Consider the following 21,160-nt stretch of genomic DNA (forward strand, 5'->3'; position numbering starts at 1 on the left):
CTTATTTTCAACTTCTGAAAACCAATTTTTGTGATTACTCAAAACAACTACTCTATTTTTTCAGTGAACCTTAACCAGCTACCTCAATTCTCTAAATTAACTTGAAAAAATAATAACTTTTAACTGCTCATAATTTGGCCAAACATACTCCAATATCCTATGTGACTATGAGAAACTTTAATTTTTGTTTCTCCAAAGAAAAGAAAAGAAAGGAACAGGCCCCATATTGAAACAACAAATTAGAATCTTACAGGCATGTTTGGAAAGCCATCCCGATAATTAGATTTGATGTAATTGAGTGTAATTACATTATCTGGCGTGTTTGGTTTAGATTTGGTGTAATTGAGTGTAATTACATTGTCTGGCGTGTTTGATTGTCCATGTAGTTACTTGGTAATTCAGTGTAATTGACGAGGGTAATTAGACTCTCCAATTTTCAGGGAGCGGATGTGAATTACAAGCTGATTACTTTTTAATTTATTCTTTTTATTATTATTTTTTATTTCTATTATTTTATTTTTATTATTCTATTTTTAAAAAAAGATTATTTTATATTTTATATTATTTAGGGAAAATGCATAAGTACCCCGGCCTATGCCAAAATCCTTGAGACACACCTAACCTTTACTAAGGTCCTAATACCCGTGAACTTATTTTATATATAATTTTCTACCCCTTTCCGCCCTACGTGGCACTATCCTTGAAAAAATTGTCAACACGCGCTGGGCTCACAAGATAGTGCCACGTAGGCCGATATTGTGTTAAATTTTTTGTTTGAATTTAGAACTTATGTTATATTTTTAGTTTCATTTGTTTTAGTAGTATTGATAGATTATCTTTTTGTCTAATATTTTAATAATTTATGATATTTTATTTATAGTATTAATATTTTTATCAAACATGCATTTCACGATGTTCATAGAAATCTTGTACTTTTAGTTTCTTTTTTTATGATTAATTCAATTGAAATATACTAATTTGAAAAATATAAATCAATTACCTTTTCATAATATTAGTTAAGAACATTTGTTTATTATTAATATATTTTCAAGAGACAATATATATCTTAAATATTTAATTTAATATCATTTATAAAGTTTCTTATTGATCTAATATAAATTTAAGTAATTAACTTTTATTTTTAAAATTTAATATTATTGTAATTGTGAATTCAAACCGTTCTTGTATAACAAACAAACATGTCAGTGTATTAGTTGGTTGTGTAAGCACTAGTGGCAACATTTTTTATTTGGGGGTTCCACTGTAGTATCTTAAAGTATTGCAGAAACATTGTGGAGAGCCAGTAACACAAGAGTTATCTGTATGAAATGAGGTAACAGTATGTGGCATACTTTTTGTCTTCATCCTCAAATCCCTCTTTGATTCTTTCCTTCAAAAGCTTCTCCCATTTTTCATTTCCTACTTAGGCTCCACAAATAATGTCTCTCAAATTCCTGTTTGATTCTTTCCCATGGCCCCTGCAAGAACTCAATTATATTGAGTTTTTCTCCTGTTTTCTTGGTTTTTTAGTTTTACTATGGTTTCTTTGGTTTTTCATCAGTAACTCAAACAAGGGACTGCCACCAGGGCCTAAACCTTTGCCCTTGATAGGTAATCTCCTCTCTCTTGATCCTCAACTTCACACCTATTTTGCATCTCTTTCCCAAACTTATGGCCCCATTTGTAGACTCTGGCTTGGTAAAAAACTTGGGATTATTATTACTTCCCCTGCTTTAGCTCGCAAGGTTCTTAAGGATCAAGATACCATTTTTGCTAACAGAGATGTGAGTGTTGCTGGTAGAGAAGTTACATATGGTGGAACTGACATAGTTTGGACTCCTTATGGACCCAAGTGGCGTATGTTGAGGAAGGTTTGTGTTCAAGAAATGCTTAGTGCTTCTACTTTAGATTCTCTTTATGCACTAAGGAGAAGGGAGCTTAGACAATCGATCAATTACTTTTATAATCAGGCAGGATCGCCTGTGAATATTGGTGAACAGATGTTCTTGACTGCACTTAATGTGATTACAAGCATGTTATGGGGTGGCACAGTGAAGGGTGAGGAAAGAGCTAGTCTTGGGGCAGAGGTTAGGCATGTTGTGACTAAGATGAATGAGCTGTTAGTTACTCCAAATCTTTCCGATTTTTACCCGGGCTTGGCCTGGTTTGATTTGCAGGGTGTTAAAAAGAAGATGAAAGTGTTGGCAAAGAGATATGATAACATATTTGAGAGCATGATTGATCAAAGACAACAAATGAATAGAAATGGGGTTGGCCAAGAAAGCAAGGACTTTTTGCAAGTTTTGCTGAAGTTGAAAGATGAAGCGGATGCCAAAATGCCTCTGACCATGACTGAACTCAAAGCCTTATTTACGGTATGTTTTATCAGTTGTGCATTCAAATCTGTTACTTCATTACATTTTCATAAATAAAAAATTGTTGTGCATGATAATAACTTCACTAATACTATGGACAGGATATGGTTGTTGGTGGAACTGAAACTAGCGCCAACACAGTTGAGTTTGCCATGACTGAAATTATGAACAAACCAGGCGTCTTGAGGAAATTACAACAAGAACTAGATACAGTTGTGGGAAAAGAAAACATAGTGGAAGAGTCTCATATTCAACAGTTACCATATTTATATGCAGTTATGAAAGAAGTCTTGCGTCTATATCCAGCGGTCCCACTATTGGTTCCTCATTGTCCTAGTAAGACAGTCACTGTTGGAGGATACACTGTTCCTAAAGGATCTAGTGTTTTCGTAAATGTATGGGCTATACAGAGAGATCCTTCTATATGGGAAAATCCAACTGAGTTCCATCCGGAAAGATTTATGGAGAATAAATGGGACTTTAGTGGAAATGATTTGACCTACTTCCCGTTTGGTTCTGACAGAAGAATCTGTGTGGGGTTAGCCATGGCAGAAAGGATGTTCATGTATTCACTGGCTTCACTTATTCATTCTTTCGACTGGAAATTGCCTGAAGGAGAGACATTAGACTTTGCAGAGAAGTTTGTGCTCGTTCTGAAGAAGAAAATGCCTCTGGTGGCTATACCTACTCCAAGATTATCCAATCCAACACTCTATGAGTAAGATAGAAATATCTCTGCATGGTGATTTTATCTTTTGTGTGATGAACTATGGAAATGTGATCCATGAAAGATGTTGCTTTATCATGGCAATGGTCTTATGAGGACCTCATGTTTCATGTGAAATGGCTAGTTTCCATGACTACTTAAATATTGTATTCTGGATCGAATTTGAAATAATAGTACATGTATTACTTTATTGTAGAGATTATGCTTCTATCTTTTGTTTGATGATTATATATGGAGATATAATACTTAAACCACAAGGGAAATTAGTATTACTAAGCAAAACCTGGAGAAAGGTGTGTGAAATTATTTCTAAAAGCTATGACATCCTGAAAAGGATTTAAAAGAGCATATTTTTGCTCAATATATACCTAATTTAATACTCCTCTGTCCCAATTTATGTAACACATTTCGCTTTTCGAGAGTCAAACAGTTTAAGTTTGATCGAGAATTTGCTCGTGAAATCTTCAATTTTTTAAAAATGAAATTTATATATTTGTAAACTATATAAAAAGTACTATAAGTTTTAATAATTGATAATTCAAAATATTTGAAAAATATAGAAAAAATTTACGGTCAAAGATAGACTTATTTGAATCTCGAAATCCGAAATGTGTCACATAAATTGGGACAGAGGGAGTAATATTTTCTTATTTGTCTTGTGAACAGGACAGATAAGGTATCAAAAGCTGAAGATTCATTTGTGTTACACAACAAGGGGCCATTCACTTTATTAAATATAAATGTCGAAGTGGAAAATGACTTCCCACCACATTGTTTCTGCCATTTCTCGGTTTTTCTTCACTTCATTAAATATAAATGTCGAAGTGGAAAATGGCTTCCCACCACATTGTTTCTGCCATTTCTCCCATTTTTCTCTTAGGCTGAAATAATGTCACTCAAATTCTTCAAACCTTTGTTTGATTCTTTCCCATGGCCCTGGCAAGAACTAAATATTGAGAAAAATGGTGTATTTTTCTCCTACGGTCTTGGTATTTTAGCTTTACTATGGTTTCTTTGTTTTTTCACCAACAGGTCAAAAAATGGACTACCCCCATTGCCACCAGGGCCTAAAGCTTTGCCTTCGCTAGGTAATCTCCATTCTCTTGACCCTGAACTTCACACCTATTTTGCATCTCTTTCCCAAACTTATGGCCCCATTTGTAGACTCTGGCTAGGTAAAAAAGTTGGGATTATTATTACTTCACCTGCCTTAGCTTGCGAGGTGCTTAAGAATCAAGATACCATTTTTGCTAACAGAGATGTGCCTGCTGCTTGTAAAGAATCTTCATATGGTGGAAAAGACATAGTTTGGACTCCTTATGGACCGAAATGGCGTATGTTGAGGAAAGTTTGTGTTCGCGAAATGCTTAGTGGTTCAACTTTAGATTCTGTTTATGCACTAAGGAAAAGGGAGCTTAGAAAATCGATCAATTACTTTTATAATCAGGCGGGATCGCCTGTGAATATTGGTGAACAGATGTTCTTGACTGCGCCTAATGTGATTACAAGCATGTTATGGGGTGGCACAGTGAAGGGTGAGGAAAGATCTAGACTTGGAGCAGAGTTTAGGCATGTTGTAGCTGATATGACTGAGCTGTTAGGTACTCCAAATATTTCCGATTTTTATCCGGGCTTGGCCAGGTTCGATTTGCAGGGTGTAACAAAGAAGATGAATGTGTTGGAAAAGAGATTTGATAAGATATTTGAGAGCATGATTGATCAAAGACAGAAAATAGATAGAAATGCTGAGATGGGAACTGGTGTTGGTCAAGAAAGCAAGGACTTTTTGCAAGTTTTGCTAAAGTTGAAAGATGAATCAGATGCCAAAATGCCTCTGACCATGATTGAACTCAAAGCCTTACTTATGGTATGTTTTATTCATCAAGTTTTGTTGTGAGCTGAGCTGTTGTTACATTCTTCTTCTATGAAAATTCACATTCATTTGATATGGTGCTGGTTTCAAAGTTTGCATTTTACTTCAAATAGTCTAATTCCTTACCTATTACGGATAAAAAAAAATGGTTTTTAGTGATGTTATTCATAATAAGAGGATCAATGCAAATAAAAGTGAACAATAAGATAGTAAATGTACTGAAGAATTATTACATCAGATGAGTAAAAACTATTAGATGAATCAGGTTTATATAAATTCATGTTCTGAACTGTTAGTTGCTACCTTTTTATCGGATTGCATTAAGGAAGACTTAACTGTGAATTAAGGCAGTGAACCTTGAACTGAAATCCAATATACAGTATTTGATAATAACTTCACAAATACTGTGGACAGGATATGGTGGTTGGTGGAACTGACACAACCTCCAATGCGGTTGAGTTTGCCATGGCTGAAATTATGAACAAACCATACGTCCTGAGGAAATTACAACAAGAGCTAGAGACAGTTGTGGGAAAAGATAATATTGTGGAAGAGTCTCATATTCAGCAATTACCATATCTTTATGCAGTTATGAAAGAAGTCTTGCGCATACATCCAACTCTTCCACTCTTGGTGCCACATTGTCCTAGTGAAACATGCACTGTTGGAGGATACACTGTCCCTAAAGGATCTCGTGTTTTCATAAATGTATGGGCTATACAGAGAGATCCTTCTATCTGGAAAAATCCAACTGAGTTCCATCCAGAGAGATTTTTGGACAATAAATGGGATTATAGTGGAAATGATTTCAACTATTTCCCATTTGGTTCTGGCAGGAGAATCTGTGCGGGGATAGTCATGGCAGAGAGGATGTTCATGTATTCACTGGCTTCACTCATTCATTCTTTCGACTGGAAATTGCCCGAAGGAGAGACATTAGACCTTACAGAGAAGTTTGGGATTGTTCTGAAGAAGAATATACCTCTGGTGGCTATACCTACTCCAAGATTGTCTAATCCAAAACTGTATGAGTAAGATTAAAATGTGTCTGTAGAGAGTCGTGTTCTGTATGATGATTCTCTCTTTCGTATGGTGAACTATGGAAATGGGATCCATTTGAAATTGATTCAATGGTTTCGATACAGTTTAGTACACATCAAGAATATTAAACCTATAATTCAAGTGTACCTGAATTAGCACATCAGAGATGAGCTTCCTGTTTGTACGATAAAAAATATTTCCAGTTTTATTTCAAATTCAAAACCTTATGAACGGCCTGAGCTTTGTTTAAGTCATAGTCAGTTATTTACTTATATTTTGTGATTGATGAGCAACTCTTCAAGTGTTCTGGTACCAAAATCTGTGTGCTGTTAGGGAGGAAAGACTCGAACTCGAAAATAGAGAAAATAAAGAACAGTTGGAAAAATCCTTCAAATCGAAGGTAAGAACCATAGGATCGCTATGATTCAAATTGCTCCACTGTAACAATAAGAGGGTTACAAATATTCTCTAAAAATGGCTACATAACACTTTAATGGATCAATTTACTTTTATAACCAGGCAAGATCACCTATGAATGTTGGTGAGCAGATGTTCTTAACCGTAGTTAATGTGATTACAAGCATGTTATAGTTGGATATAATTCTCAAATTTCACTTAACAGTGTGAATATCAAATGTCCAATATTTACCTTCATGAAGTCAGATTAAACACAGAGTCACATTTCTTCTATGATCCATCCACCATCAAAATGTTCATTGACAACTTGTTTACTTCACAAATAGGTAAATTGTCACCCCCCCCCCCCAAAAGAAAAAAAAAGTTTAAAAACAAAATCTAATCAATTAATTAAAATGAGTATTATTTTTTTAAAAAAAAGAAATTAGTTTGAAACAAAAATTATGTTTCAATAAAATTTAATAAAATAATTAAAATGTGTATCTTATTATTTATTTAAAAATTTGTTTGAAACAAAAAAATATTTCAAAATAATTTAATGAAAAAGTCATTTAATTTTGTTGGGCTACTTTCTAAATAATTGAGTGACTTTATAGGTAAAATATTTATAGTTAAGTGACTTTGAGATATAAAAGAAAGTTAAATGACTTTTTATGAAAATAAATATTAGTTGAATGACCATATAAAATAAGCAAACTCTTTTGGTCAAAGAGTTCAATTTTGCTAGCGATGAATCCAAAGAAAGAAAACATTTTTTTTTGCTGAAAATTGAATGATAAACAAAATGCCAAATAAACTTTGCTCCTTTTCACGTTTCTTATACTACCAAACAAAGTACTTTCTCCGTTTCAATTAACATCACGAGATTCAGGAGAATACTGGGAATGTCTATTTATATTCATTTCATTCTTTCAGCAAAATTAAAAAAAAAAAAATCTTCTTCAGATGTCTCTCGAATTCTTCAAACCCCTTTTTGATTCTTTCCCATGGCCCCTTCAACAACTCAATGTTGAGCAAAAGGGTGTGTTTTTCTCCTGTTTTCTAGCTTTTTTAGCTTTACTTTGGTTTTTCATCAGTAACTCAAACAAGAGATTGCCACCAGGGCCTAAAGCTTTTCCCTTGATAGGTAATCTCCATTCTCTTGATCCTGAACTTCACACCTATTTTGCATCTCTGTCCCAAACTTATGGCCCCATTTGTAGAATCTGGCTTGGTAAAAAACTTGGGATTATTATTACTTCCCCTGCTTTAGCTCGCGAGGTTCTTAAGGATAAAGATACCATTTTTGCTAACAGAGATGTCCCTGCTGCTGGAAGCGAATTTTCATATGGTGGCAATAATGTACTTTGGACTCCTTATGGACCGAAATGGCGCATGTTGAGGAAGGTTTGTGTTCGCGATATGCTTAATTCTTCTACTTTAGATTCGGTTTATGCACTAAGGAGAAGGGAGCTTAGACAATCGATTAATTACTTCTATAGTAAGAAAGGTTTACCAGTGAATGTTGGTGAGCAGATGTTCTTGACTATACTTAATGTGATTACAAGCATGTTATGGGGTGGCACAGTGAAGGGTGAGGAAAGAGCTAGTCTTGGAGCTGAGTTTAGGCTTGTTGTGACTGAGATAGCTCAGTTGGTCAGTATTCCCAACCTTTCCGATTTTTACCCGGGCTTGGCTTGGTTTGATTTCCAGGGTGTTATAAAGAAGATGAAGTTGTTGGCAAAGAGATTTGATAAGATATTTGAGAGCATGATTGATCAAAGACAAAAATTGGACAGAAATGGTGTTGGCCAAGAAAGCAAGGACTTTTTGCAAGTTTTGCTGAAGTTGAAAGATGAAGCAGATCCCGAAATGCCTCTGACCATGACTGAAATCAAAGCCTTACTTATGGTATGTTTATCAATTGTGCATTCTACTAAATAGTCATAACTGCATTATTGTTGAGTAGCCAATAGTGCATTTGTCTTCCACCATTCATACTGGCTTACACTGATCAATATGGCAGATGTTTTTTTTTTTTTTTTTTTATATTAAAAGGATCAAATGCTATATAAGTTCATATTAGGATTGTAAATGTATTGATGAATTTTTGTGGTGGGTGAGTAATAAATATTAGATTCATGTCCTGAACTGTTAGTTGCTACCATGTTATTGGACTGCATTAAAGAAAGAGTCAGCAAATTTAGCATCAGATTATATGTGAAGACTTAACTGTGAATTAAGATGGTGAACCTTGAACTGAACTCCAATATACAGTTTTACAATTAAAAAATTGTTGTACATGATAATAACTTCACAAGTACTATGGACAGGAAATGGTTCTCGGTGGAACTGACACTTCCGTCAACACAATTGAGTTTGCCATGGCTGAAATTATGCACAAACCCGATGTCCTGAGGAAATTACAACAAGAAGTAGATACAGCTGTGGGAAAAGATAATATTGTGGAAGAGTCTCATATTCAGCAATTACCATATCTCTATGCAGTGATGAAAGAAGTGTTGCGCCTACATCCAGCTGCTCCACTATTGATACCACATTGTCCTAGTGAAACATGCACTGTGGGAGGTTACACTGTTCCTAAAGGATCTTGTATTTTCATAAATGTATGGGCTATACAGAGAGATGCTTCTATCTGGAAAAATCCAACAGAGTTCCGTCCAGAGAGATTTTTGGACAATAAATGGGATTATAGTGGAAAAGATTTGAACTATTTCCCATTTGGTTCTGGCAGAAGAATCTGTGCAGGGATAGGCATGGCAGAGAGGATGTTCATGTATTCACTGGCTTCACTCATTCATTCTTTTGATTGGAAATTGCCCGAAGGAGTGACATCAGACGTTACAGAGATGTTTGGTATTACTTTGAGGAAGAAAATTCCTCTGGTGGCTATACCTACTCCAAGATTGTCCAATCCCACACTGTATGAGTAAGATGAAAATGTTTCTGTTGAGAGTTGTGTTCTGTATGATGATTCTGTCTTTTGTATGATGAATTATGGAAATTAATTTAAACTTTCTATGCAGTAAAAGGAACCATTATTTTCTCTCTTCTCTCTTGGTGAAAGTTCTCTCAAGGAAGAATTCAGGTTTCCTCATGGCTAGAGATGAGGTTCATGTTTTTTTCTTTCTTTAAACCTTAACTAAACACATCAATTCTCGAAATTATTTCTTTCTAAATAAAATATTTGAACTTCTCAAAAGCTCAATATCCAATGAGATACTTTAATTTTTGTCTCTCCGAATAAAAGAAAAAAACACAAAGGGAAACAGTCCCCATATTGGAAAAAGAACAATTCATTTACTTTTTCTGCTTTGTAGTTGAATCAGGTATGTTCATATTGATCTTGTGGTTCTGCAGACTTCCAAGAGTCAATTATCTAATCTTAGATCTTTTATTTCTTCAGAAGGTTTTACTTTATTTATATAGTGTTAAAGCATTGAGATTTTCTTGGTCAGCAAAGAAGATGATTTAGACCATGATTGCCCAACAAAGAAAGGAATTTTTGCTAGTTTTGCTGAAGTTGAATATTGATAAAGAATATGCCAAACTTCTAGCTTTTGTTGTGGTATATCATATATGTGACTTTTTTTTACTACTGACTCTGTTCCAGCTAAATGAAATGATTAATAGTCACACAGATGTCTAAAATTTGGTTTTATACCACAAGTTTCGAAGTCTTTTCTTTTTTCCTGAACTGTGTGTCATAAATTGAGACGGAGGGAGTGAAAGTCACTTTCTTTGGATGTGATGTTGGTTGGTCCCTTCTAACTTGTAACATGTTCTATGTAAGTAAATAACCTTTCCTTTCCCCTGTTCGAAGTTCAAATCTATTTTTTAGTTACTACTGCATTATTGCTGAGGAGAGGAGATTGCAATTGCCTGTTCTTATCTTCTAGACTTTTTAGAAATGCCGCTTTGTGTGTGTCAGATCCTGCAAAAATAGTACATTTCTGAAGACTTTCGAGCATTGAGTTTTTCTTGGCTAAAATGGCCCTTATGGTATGTTATGTCACTTACTTTTGATGTGATATTGGTTGTTCCCTTCTGTTGGGAAATGAGGATAACATAATCTACTAAATTCCCTACCATTTAAATTAATTAAAAAAATTCCTTTTTTCGTCTCCCTCTATTGACCTGCGGATACATATCTCTAACTCTCCCCACACAGTGCTTAAATCCCCCCAAAATCACGCCTATAACTTAACAATGTATCATTGATTTTTTCCAACTCAACATTTTTGAATTACAACCATGAATTTGATTCGAATAATGATGATTTTGCTGAAAATAAATCCAACACAGCAATGATTCTTTAATGATGAAGAAATTGCAGGAGGAAAAATTTCGGAAGGATATTAGTTCGAAAGCTTCAGAATAAAGGGGGGGGGGGGGGGAGTCAATGGTGTTACTACTTGGCTTTCTCTACCCAAGGTTCAAGTTTCTAATGTATCTGGTCGATATTGTGTATTTACCTATGTATCATGTTTATATTTCAACTATCAGATTAGGGATGTGCAAAAACCGAATCGACCAATAAATTGAACCCAAAAAATGTTATTGGGTTATTAGGTTAACATGGTTTTAATGGTTTTTTAAAAAAAAATTATTGAGTCATCCGTTTGGTATCGATTTTTAGTATTGGATAAACCGTAAACCCATTAAGACGATAGTAATTTATTACTACACCCTTTATAAATATCAAATATTAATAACTTAACATAACTAGACACTATATCAGTATTCTACACTACGGTCTACACACTTCACACATCACAATACTTCTACTTCACATAAGAAATTTCATATTATGTTTTGGTTGTAGCATGTAATTGTAGTCTTTGTACTGTATCTACTCTTATTGATGCAATTTTTCATTATATTTCTTGTTTCACTATATCAAAGCATTTACATCTGATTTGCTTGTCTTAGACTGTATCGTGCCAAATTGTTAGAGAAGTGAGAAATCATATATTTATTTTATGAGCATTTTCTTATTAGGTAAATTGAAAACCGAACCGTTAATGACCAAAAACTGTTAAAGAATATATTATTGATTTGTTATTGGTTTAACATATTTAAAAATCACCAACATGGGTTGTGGTGCACTGGTGGGAATGCTTCACCCTTAACCAGAAGTCTCGGGTTCGAGCCCTGGGTATGGAGAAAATCCTATTGGGAGCGTCACTCCCGAATGGGCCCAGCAGTGTGCGATCTGGATTTAGTCGGAGCTCCAATGTGGGCTCTGGACACCGGGTGGAAAACAAAAAAAAAAACATATTTAAAAATAAAAAATCGATAAACCGAACCGATAATACATAAAATCAAACTGAACCAACCGATGCATACCCCTATATCAGATACATTAAAACTTTGTTTATGTACAATGTATATAGTACAAATGATATTGTTGATATATAATTCAAATTATTTTAAACCTAATTCTGTATAAATCATGTTTATGGTCATGTATCTGGTACATAACTATTACAACCTTCATTATATTTTAATACCCGGTTCATACACGTATTGCTATTTATCTGAAAAAGGCTACCAACTTTCATTGTGATTCTAGTTATTTTGTTATGTATCTGAATTCTTTACGTTTTAATGTATCTGGAGACAATTCTACGATGTATCTATATAATGTCTATTTTTTTCCAACTCATCAATTTATAATTCAGCTGCAATTGTTGATTTCAGATCATAAAAGAAATATTGTTTCCAACAATGATTTCATCGCTTTTGTATTGTTCGTAATTCACTTCAAACACCACACTCCAAAATGTCTGAATGTTCATGATGTATCTTCTTCCAAATTACCAATTTTTGAAGCAGAGTTAAAAAGATTTTGGACGATTTGCTTGAATTAGTTTGAATTTTGAATATGTTACGCGTTATGAGGGATCTAAGTTCTTGAATTGACTCTATTAGGATAATAATTAGTTTTAATTCGTTAATTTTGAATATTAAGATCAATTAGAGTTCTTATTGGAATTTTATTCTAAAATTACTCATATCTTTCAATTTCTATCTTTAATCTTTATAATTTCACCTCTACATCTTGTTCTTATTTTAAGAAACCCGATTCTTATCAATATTGTACTATACAAATAAGGAAAAATTATGTTTTATATATATGGTGTAAAATATTGAGTTTTTCTTCTTCAGCAAAGAAGATGAACGGTATCTGATTGGATATTTGATGCCATGATTGTCAAAGACTTCAAATTTTGCTGGCGATAAATCCAAAGAAAGAAACGTTTTTTTGGCTGAAAATTGAATGATGAACAAAATGCCAAACAAATTTTGCTTTCCACGTTTCATACAATACAAAAAAAGTACTTTTTCCGTTTCAATTAACATCACGAGATTCAGGAGGTGACTCTGCTTCGTTTTGGTCTTATATATATTCATCTCATTCTTTCAGCAAAATAAAAAAAAATCTTTTAGCTGTGCAAAAGCTTCAGATGTCTCTCAAATTCTTCAAACCTCTTTTTGATTCTTTCCCATGGCTCCTTCAACAACTCAATGTTGAGCAAAAGGCTGTGATTTTCTCCTGTTTTCTTGGTTTTTTAGCTTTACTTTGGTTTTTCATCAGTAACTCAAACAAGGGACTGCCACCAGGGCCTAAACCTTTGCCCTTGGTAGGTAATCTCCATTCTCTTGATCCTCAACTTCACACCTATTTTGCATCTCTGTCCCAAACTTATGGCCCGATTTGTAGACTTTGGCTTGGTAAAAAAGTTGGGATTATTATTACTTCACCAGCCTTAGCTCGCGAGGTTCTTAAGGATAAAGATACCATTTTTGCTAACAGAGATGTCCCTGCTGCTGGAAGAGAATTTTCATACGGTGTCAATGACTTACTTTGGACTCCTTATGGACCGAAATGGCGAATGTTGAGGAAGGTTTGTGTTCGTGATATGCTTAGTTGTTCTACATTAGACTCAGTTTATGCACTAAGGAAAAGGGAGCTTAGACAATCGATCAAATACTTGTATAGTCGGAAGGGTTTACCGGTGAATGTTGGTGAACAGATGTTCTTGACTGTGCTTAATGTGATTACAAGCATGTTATGGGGTGGCACAATGAAGGGTGAGGAAAGAGCTAGTGTTGGAGCTGAGTTTAGGCATGTTGTGACTGAGATAGCTGAGTTGATCAGTATTCCCAATCTTTCTGATTTTTACCCAGGCATGGCTTGGTTTGATTTCCAGGGTGTTGTAAAGAAGATGAAGGTGGTTCTAAAGAGATTTGATAAGATATTTGAAACCATGATTGATCAAAGACAAAAATTGGACAGAAATGGTGTTGGCCAAGAAAGCAAAGACTTTCTGCAAGTTTTGCTGAAGTTGAAAGATGAAGCAGATCCCAAAATGCCTCTGACCATGACTGAAATCAAAGCCTTACTTATGGTATGTTTATCAGTTGTGCAATCTGCGAAATTCGTTTTTCCTAAATGAACCAAAAATAATTCTACCTCTCCCTAGTTATCATTGCATTATTATTGAGTAGCAAAGATTGCATTTGTCATCAACCATTCATACCTTACCTATATGGATTAATTATAAGCTTACACAGTTATACTGATCATGATGGCAGATCTTTTCTTTTTTATATTATAAGGATCAAAATCATTGTGTCAATATGGGAAATAAATTTCAGAAGAATCAGATTCATTAATTCATGTCCTGAGTTGTTGGTTGCGTTCTTCGGCTAGAAAAATTCTTCATTTTCATTACATGTGGTACTGGCTACAAAAGTTTGCATTTTACTTTAAATAGTCCATCTCCTTACATGTTAGGCAGTTAACGGATGAAAAATTGGCTTATAGTGATGTTAGTCATAATAAGAGGATCAAATGCTAATACAAGTTAAAATTAGGATTGTAAATGTATCGAAGAATTACCGTGGCAGTTGTGTAATAGATATTAGATTCATATATTCATGTTCTGAACTGTTAGTTGCTACCATGTTATTGGACTGCCTTAAGGAAAGAGTCCGCAATTTTAGCATCAGATAATATGTGAAGACATAACTGTGAATTAAAACTGTCAACCTTGAACTGAACTTCAATATACAGTTATACAGCTAAAAAACTGCTGTACATGATAATAACTTCACAAATACTATGGACAGGATATGGTTACTGGTGGAGCTAGCTCAATGTCCAATGCGATTGAGTTTGCCATGGCTGAAATTATGAACAAACCAGACATCCTGAGGAAATTACAACAAGAACTAGAGACAGTTGTGGGAAAAGATAATATTGTGGAAGAGTCTCATATTAAGGAATTACCATATCTTTATGCAGTTATGAAAGAAGTCTTGCGCATACATCCAACTGCTCCATTATTGGTGCCACATTGTCCAAGTGAAACATGCACTGTGGGAGGATACACTGTTCCTAAAGGATCTTGTGTTTTCATAAATGTATGGGCTATACACAGAGATCCTTCTATCTGGAAAAATCCAACTGAGTTCTGTCCAGAGAGATTTTTGGACAATAAATGGGATTATAGTGGAAATGATTTCAACTATTTCCCATTTGGTTCTGGCAGAAGAATCTGTGTGGGGATAGACATGGCAGAGAGGATGTTCATGTATTCACTTGCTTCACTGGTTCATTCTTTCGACTGGAAATTGCCTGAAGGAGAGACATTAGAAGTTACAGAGAAGTTCGGTATTATTTTGAAGAAGAAAATGCCTCTGGTGGCTATACCGACTCCAAGATTGTCCAATCCAGCACTCTATGGGTAAGATAAAAATGTGTCTGTAGAGAGTCGCATTCTGTATGGTGATTATGTCTTTTGTATGATGAATTATGAAAATGGGATCCATTTTAAATTGATTCAAAGGTTTCTATACAGTTTGTGCCCATCAGAGATGAAATTCCTGAGGATAACATAATCTATTAAATTCCCTTCTATTTAAATTAATTACAACAATTTCTTCCAAGTCAGCATTTTGAATTACAACCGTGTTATTCTTGAACTTATCATCAATTTCAAGTTCTAGGTAGAAGAATTTCTTCATAATCTTTTTTGCTTTTAATATATCAGAATTTTGAATCAAAATAGTTTCAATTTATTGTTCTTCAACTCAATTTGACGATACATGTGGACTCACTACCATCGTTTAGTATTGGTCTTACTCAATTAGTTCCTCAAACGAAAGATTTTGTTCCTCATGAGTTTGATTCGAATACTGATGATTTTGCTGAAAATAGATTCAAACACCGCAACGATCCTTTAATGATGAAGAAATTGTGGAACAAAAATTACGGAAGGATGTTAGTTCAAGTGTGAAATCACTAGCTATAAAAGCTTCAAAATAAAAAGGGGGAAGTCGATGGTGTTACCACTTGGCTTTCTCTACCAAGGTTCAAATTTCTAATGTATCTGGTTGATATTGTGTGTTTACTTAGGTATCATGTTTATGTTTCAACTATCAGATACATTGCAACTTTGTTTGTGTTAAATATATATGTTTAAATGTTATTGTTGATACATAACCTCAATTATTTCAAACCTAAATCAATATAAATCATGTTTATAGTTAGTATTTGATACATAGCTATGAGAACCTTCATTATATTTAGTACCTGATACATACACCTATTGTTATTTATCTAAAAAAAAAGGGAAAATGCATAAGTACCCCCCAGCCTATGCCCGAAATCTCAGAGACACACCTAACTTTTACTAAGATCCTATTACCCCCCTGAACTTAATTTATCTATAATATTCTACCCCTTTTCGGCTTACGTGGCACTATCCTTGAAAAAATTGTCAACATGCGCTGGGCCCACAAGATAGTGCCACGTAGGCCAAAAAGGGGTAGAATATTACATATAAAATAAGTTCGGGGGGTAATAGGACCTTAGTAAAGGTTAGGTGTGTCTCTGGGATTTCGGGCTTAGGCTGGAGGGGTACTTATGCATTTTCCCAAAAAAAAAAGCTACCAACTTTCATTGTGATTCTAGTTATTTTGTTGTGTATCTAAATTCTTTTAAGTTTTAATGTATTTGGAGACAGTTCTATGATGTATCTACCTGATATCTATTTTTTTCCAATTCATCAATTTATAATTCAGCTGCAATTACTGATTTCATATTCATAAAAGAAGTATTGTCTCCAACAATGATTTCATTGCTTATGTATCGTTCGTAACTTTTAGACATTCAACTCCAAAATGTCTCTGAAAAATCGAGAGGTTCATGATGAATCTTCTTCTAAATTTGGAATTTTATTCTCAAACTCCTTCAACAACTCAATGTTTAAAGGGTGTGTTTTCCTCTTGTTTTCTTGTTTTTTTAGCTGTACTATGGTTTCTTTGGTGTTTCATCAGTAACTCAAACAAGGGATTGCCACCAGGGCCTAAAGCTTTGCCCTTGATAGGTAATCTCCATTCTCTTGACCCTGAACTTCACACCTATTTTGCATCTCTTTCCCAAACTTATGGCCCCATTTGTAGACTCTGGCATGGTAAAAAACTTGGTATTATTATTACGTCCCCTGCTTTAGCTCGTGAAGTTCTGAAGGATAAAGATACCATTTTTGCTAATAGAGATGTCCCTGCTGCTGGAAGAGAATTTTCATAAGGTGGCAATAACATACTTTGGACTCCTTATGGACCGAAATAGCGCATGATGAGGAAGGTTTGTGTTCGCGATATGCTTAGTTTACACCATTTGTATATATATACTCTTACACTGAAAGGGGTATATGTTTATAATTATTTTGCTTTTATGGGGTATTTGCTTAGTTTTCCCTTTATTCTTTCCTTTTTGTCTTGTGTAGATTTAATTAAGTACTCTTTTGATTCTTAATTATAAAATGACCCTCGGATCTTATTCATTAAAAAAAGGAGCTACATATATCTTCCTAATAAAAAGAATATACTTTTAACTATAAAATTGACTAAAAGTGAAAATAACTAACTATTGCACAAATTCAACATTCAAATGAGGATACTAAAATACCACATGCTAGGCTAACGTATAGAAAGCAACAAATCATGGTAAATTCTCAATAATAATAATAACACAACAATAAAAAGTTGTACAACAACTGTGACATCTTGCAAGTTGGGGACTAGGAAGAAGCTTAAAACTTGGAAATAGTCTTTTTGGAAAGAATTAAAAATCTGGAAAATTTGTTAAGTATGGAAAATAATGAATTTTTGGCCAACTTTGTACAGTTATAAATCCTAGCTCGGGATGATCTAGGTGTAGTTCCAGTTATGTTTGCAAAGTTCGTGGATTGGTCCTTCCAACGCCATCGAGTTTGCTCGTTTTTGAGTTCGTATGAGCGAGTTATGCCCTTTGAAAGTTGGGCAGTTGGCAGGGAATCCGTCCGGAAATTGTAAGGGTATTTTGGTCTTTTCCCTAGCCTTGTCTTTGGATATATATTAAGGTGTAAGACTGATTTTTGATCAGTTTTTCCCTTTTTAAAAAGAGTAAGAGTTAGGGTTCTTGAGAGAAAAGGAGAGAAAGGAGAAGAAGAAGCAAACTTCGTAAAGATCGTCATGGTTTTCTTCGGGGGTGATCCCTATTAAGGTATGTGAGTTCATAGTGTTGGGTTGGTTCTTTCCCCCACACGCCAACCTCGTTTAATTTCGAGAAAAGATTGATTATGTTTGATTGAAGTTGTTGGTTGGAATTGTTGAAGTTGTAGTTGTGTTGTGTTGTAGTTCTTGTTGGTTTGGTGTATGTTTCCGAGGGTGTTTTTGAGTTGAATCTAGTGTATGTTAAGGGTTTTGATGATTCTAAGTGTTTGGGGGATAAAGCTTTGAAGTTTAGAAAGTTTAGAGTTGGAGAAAAGGAGGAGAAAAGTTGAGTTTTCGGGAAAAAGGGCTGGGGCGACGCGCCCCAAAAGGGACTCTGAGGTCCAGCCCTTGGGGCGCCGCCCCTACCAGAGCCCCAACCAGACCCCTCTGAAGTTTTTGGTCTGGCGCTCCGCGCCTCTCAGAGCGCCAAGTCTTCCCATTCCTTCCCCACTTTCTCATGCATGTTCCTAGGTATTGTACCTATGTTCCCTAGTTGTTTACAACACCCCAATGTACGTTTAAACGTCAAGAACTCGTCCATAACACGTGATCAAACACCCTGAATTCATGATTCCAATTCAAGGAGAGTTAGTTTCCAAGTCAAGTGAAGTTAAGAGTTGGGTTTAGAAGTTAAAGAAGTGAGTCAAGGTAAGTCTTTAAAGTTGTTCAAGAGTCTTTGTTGAATGTTTTAACTTCATTTTAAGGCTCAAGTTTCAAGTCAAGTAAAGAGTAAGAGTCAAGAGTTTCAAGTCAAGTAAAGAGTAAGAGTCAAGAGTTGCAAGTTGAGTAAAGAGTTTAAAGTTGAGTTCATTTCTCAAAAGTTATTAGGGAACTATGTATTCCCAAAGAAGTTTCTACATGTTTTTACATTTGAGTAAGAAAGGAACTATGATTCCAAAAGAGCCTTTGGGCTAGTTTTCAAGAAAAAGGAACATCGATTCCAAGTGAGCTTTCGGGCAAAGTTTTGAGTAATTATCTCAAATAAAGAAAGATGTGTTTAAAACACTTATGAGCTAAGTATTTTTGGGAGTAGTCTTGAGCACCGAATTGGGGACACGAGTTCATATTAACTCAACTCTCCATAAGAACCATGCGCCAACATAGGAGTTAACGGGTCATACTTTTTAGATGAATCCGTAAGATTAAGCTAGTGGATCCACTTAGTAAAGTTAGCTTACTATATCACGGAAAGGTATAGGATGGTCCTTGGGCAACGTGAGGTAAAACGTTGTATCACCACTAGGGCTCATAGTGGTGATTGTCGGTTAAAGAATCTCCCACTAAAGTTATATTACTTTTATATAAGTAAAGTTGAGTTTGTTATCGTTTTATCCTTAACGAACTAAGTTGTTTACACTATTTTTAACAAGCTTTATATATTGCATGTGTCTTATTGCTTTATATATTGAGTTCAGTTATTCGTGAGTTGAACAGAGCCAAGGTAAGAGTTCCTTTGTACTCCTTCCAAGCTTAAGTTATGGTTTAACTTTCCAGCTCGCATACTTGTACATTCAATGTACTAATGCCAGTTGGCCTGCATCTTATGAAGATGCAGACACAGGTACCTAGGGTCAGCATTCAGCACGCCATTGATCCAGCTGAGTGCTCCAGAGTCAGTGGTGAGCCTCTTTGTGTTCCGGAGGACTCGATTATGTTGTTCTCTTAGTTTTGTTTTATTAGGATGTTGCGGGGTCTGTTCCAACATCCATCTCAGTTATATAGAGGCTTCATAGACAGTCAGTTAGTTGGTTTTGAGTCTCTCATCTATGTAAATATTCTATTTTGGGACTCGAGTTGCCTTTTTGGCCAGATTTTATTAGTTAGGTTGTTTTATAACCTTGCATTGCATTGAGTTATGCTATCGAGTTAAGTTTCCACTGATTTAAGAAAGCCAGGCCAAGGGTTCGCTTTGGGGCCAACAATGGTCTTCGAGTGTCGGCCACGTCCAGGGTGTAGGTTCGGAGTGTGACAACAACAAACAAGAAACATAAATATTAAACTACACAAATAAAAAAGACAAGAGAAGAGATCGAGCATATAGATTTTCTCAAGTTCTTTTTTTTCAATTGGTTTAAGTGTACATTATTGTGTCAAATGTTACTATTTATAGGATAGCATTGAGGAACACAAAGAGTTGTCAATGAATATGATATTAATCCATTTGAGATTATGGATGAGAGATGAGAGTAAAAATCATAATAAATATAATTACTGGGAGATACATATATTTACATAATGAAGAGTTAGTGGTAATAAAATTTATTTATACTAATATGGTGATTTACTTTTTACTATTTAATTTCTTAAACAATTTATAACATTTAAATGTAATGTAGAAGTAAAATTGTAATCTACGGATAAAATATGTAAAAGAATTCAAATATATTAAATGTGTAATGGAAAATCATTATGACTAGTTATTTAAAGGGATAAGCGTCTGAAAAATACCCCAACTTTGGTCGGATTTGCTGTTGCGATACTAAACTTTCACGAGGACCTATTACCTCCCTAGACTATTTAATACTGTATTTTTTACCCCTTGAACTATTTAATAGTGTATTTTAAAGGTATGTGTGTGCCCACGTGTCCACATTACTATTTATAATTTTGCATTATTTTTTATGTCCATGTGGACAAATATATATGTTTAAAATACGGTATTAAATAGTCTAGGAGGTAATAGGTTCTCATGAAAGTTTAGTATCGCAACAGCAAATTCGACCAAAGTTGAGGTATTTTTCAGACCCTTATCCTTAAAAAATTCACAGTAACTATTATTATGAAAAATCATCATTATTACTGCGTGGAAGATGTAAAGATTGTTTGTTTTTTCTTGCTAATAATAGTTTACAATTTAATAATGAGTATTGAATTGTAAGTCTAGCTGAAAATAGGAGTATTAATTACTATAATACGAACAGTCAAAATTCATTGAATTCCAAAATAAATATTAAATGAAAAAAATAATATTTTAAATAATTTCAAGAAAAAGTAAATTAATAGTTAAACAGTATTGTCGTAATTCAACTGTTGACTTAGTACATGAAAGATGTAAAGATTGTTAGTTTTTACTTGCTAATAATAACTTACCATTTAATAATGAGTGTTGTTGCATTGTAAGTCTAGCTGGAAATAGTAGTATTAATTAACGAACAGTCAAAATTCATTAAATGAAAA

At 34.4% G+C, this 21,160-nt stretch overlaps 4 protein-coding genes and 1 long non-coding RNA gene across 5 annotated transcripts; 4 read left to right on the top strand and 1 right to left on the bottom strand.

Moving 5' to 3' along the window:
• The first annotated feature begins 1,439 nt into the window (after positions 1–1,439).
• LOC125826151 (flavonoid 3'-monooxygenase CYP75B137-like) lies at positions 1,440–3,107 on the top strand. Its single transcript, XM_049505466.1, has 2 exons — positions 1,440–2,375; positions 2,477–3,107. The coding sequence occupies exons 1-2, from the start codon at positions 1,440–1,442 to the stop codon at positions 3,095–3,097; spliced, it is 1,557 nt and encodes a 518-aa protein (XP_049361423.1). The 3' UTR covers positions 3,098–3,107.
• An 884-nt stretch (positions 3,108–3,991) lies between these two features.
• Positions 3,992–6,010, top strand: LOC125826178 (flavonoid 3'-monooxygenase CYP75B137-like). The gene is made up of 2 exons (XM_049505496.1): positions 3,992–4,969; positions 5,390–6,010. Exons 1-2 carry the CDS (start codon positions 3,992–3,994, stop codon positions 6,008–6,010), a joined length of 1,599 nt encoding a protein of 532 aa, XP_049361453.1.
• Positions 6,011–7,378: 1,368 nt separating this feature from the next.
• On the top strand, positions 7,379–9,463 carry LOC125826149 (flavonoid 3'-monooxygenase CYP75B137-like). Its single transcript, XM_049505464.1, has 2 exons — positions 7,379–8,323; positions 8,746–9,463. Exons 1-2 carry the CDS (start codon positions 7,379–7,381, stop codon positions 9,364–9,366), a joined length of 1,566 nt encoding a protein of 521 aa, XP_049361421.1. The 3' UTR covers positions 9,367–9,463.
• Positions 7,496–16,928, bottom strand: LOC125826184 (uncharacterized). Its single transcript, XR_007442931.1, has 3 exons — positions 16,868–16,928; positions 13,070–13,118; positions 7,496–7,544 (listed from the first exon to the last, which is right to left on the bottom strand). It is a non-coding gene; the product is annotated as an uncharacterized LOC125826184 (long non-coding RNA).
• On the top strand, positions 12,902–15,210 carry LOC125826182 (flavonoid 3'-monooxygenase CYP75B137-like). Its single transcript, XM_049505500.1, has 2 exons — positions 12,902–13,848; positions 14,573–15,210. Exons 1-2 carry the CDS (start codon positions 12,904–12,906, stop codon positions 15,191–15,193), a joined length of 1,566 nt encoding a protein of 521 aa, XP_049361457.1. The 5' UTR covers positions 12,902–12,903; the 3' UTR covers positions 15,194–15,210.
• Positions 16,929–21,160: the final 4,232 nt, after the last annotated feature.

This window comes from Solanum verrucosum, unplaced genomic scaffold, assembly GCF_900185275.1.
Source record: "Solanum verrucosum unplaced genomic scaffold, falcon-dt-bn FXZP01000060.1, whole genome shotgun sequence".
Classification (NCBI taxonomy): Eukaryota; Viridiplantae; Streptophyta; class Magnoliopsida; order Solanales; family Solanaceae; genus Solanum; species Solanum verrucosum.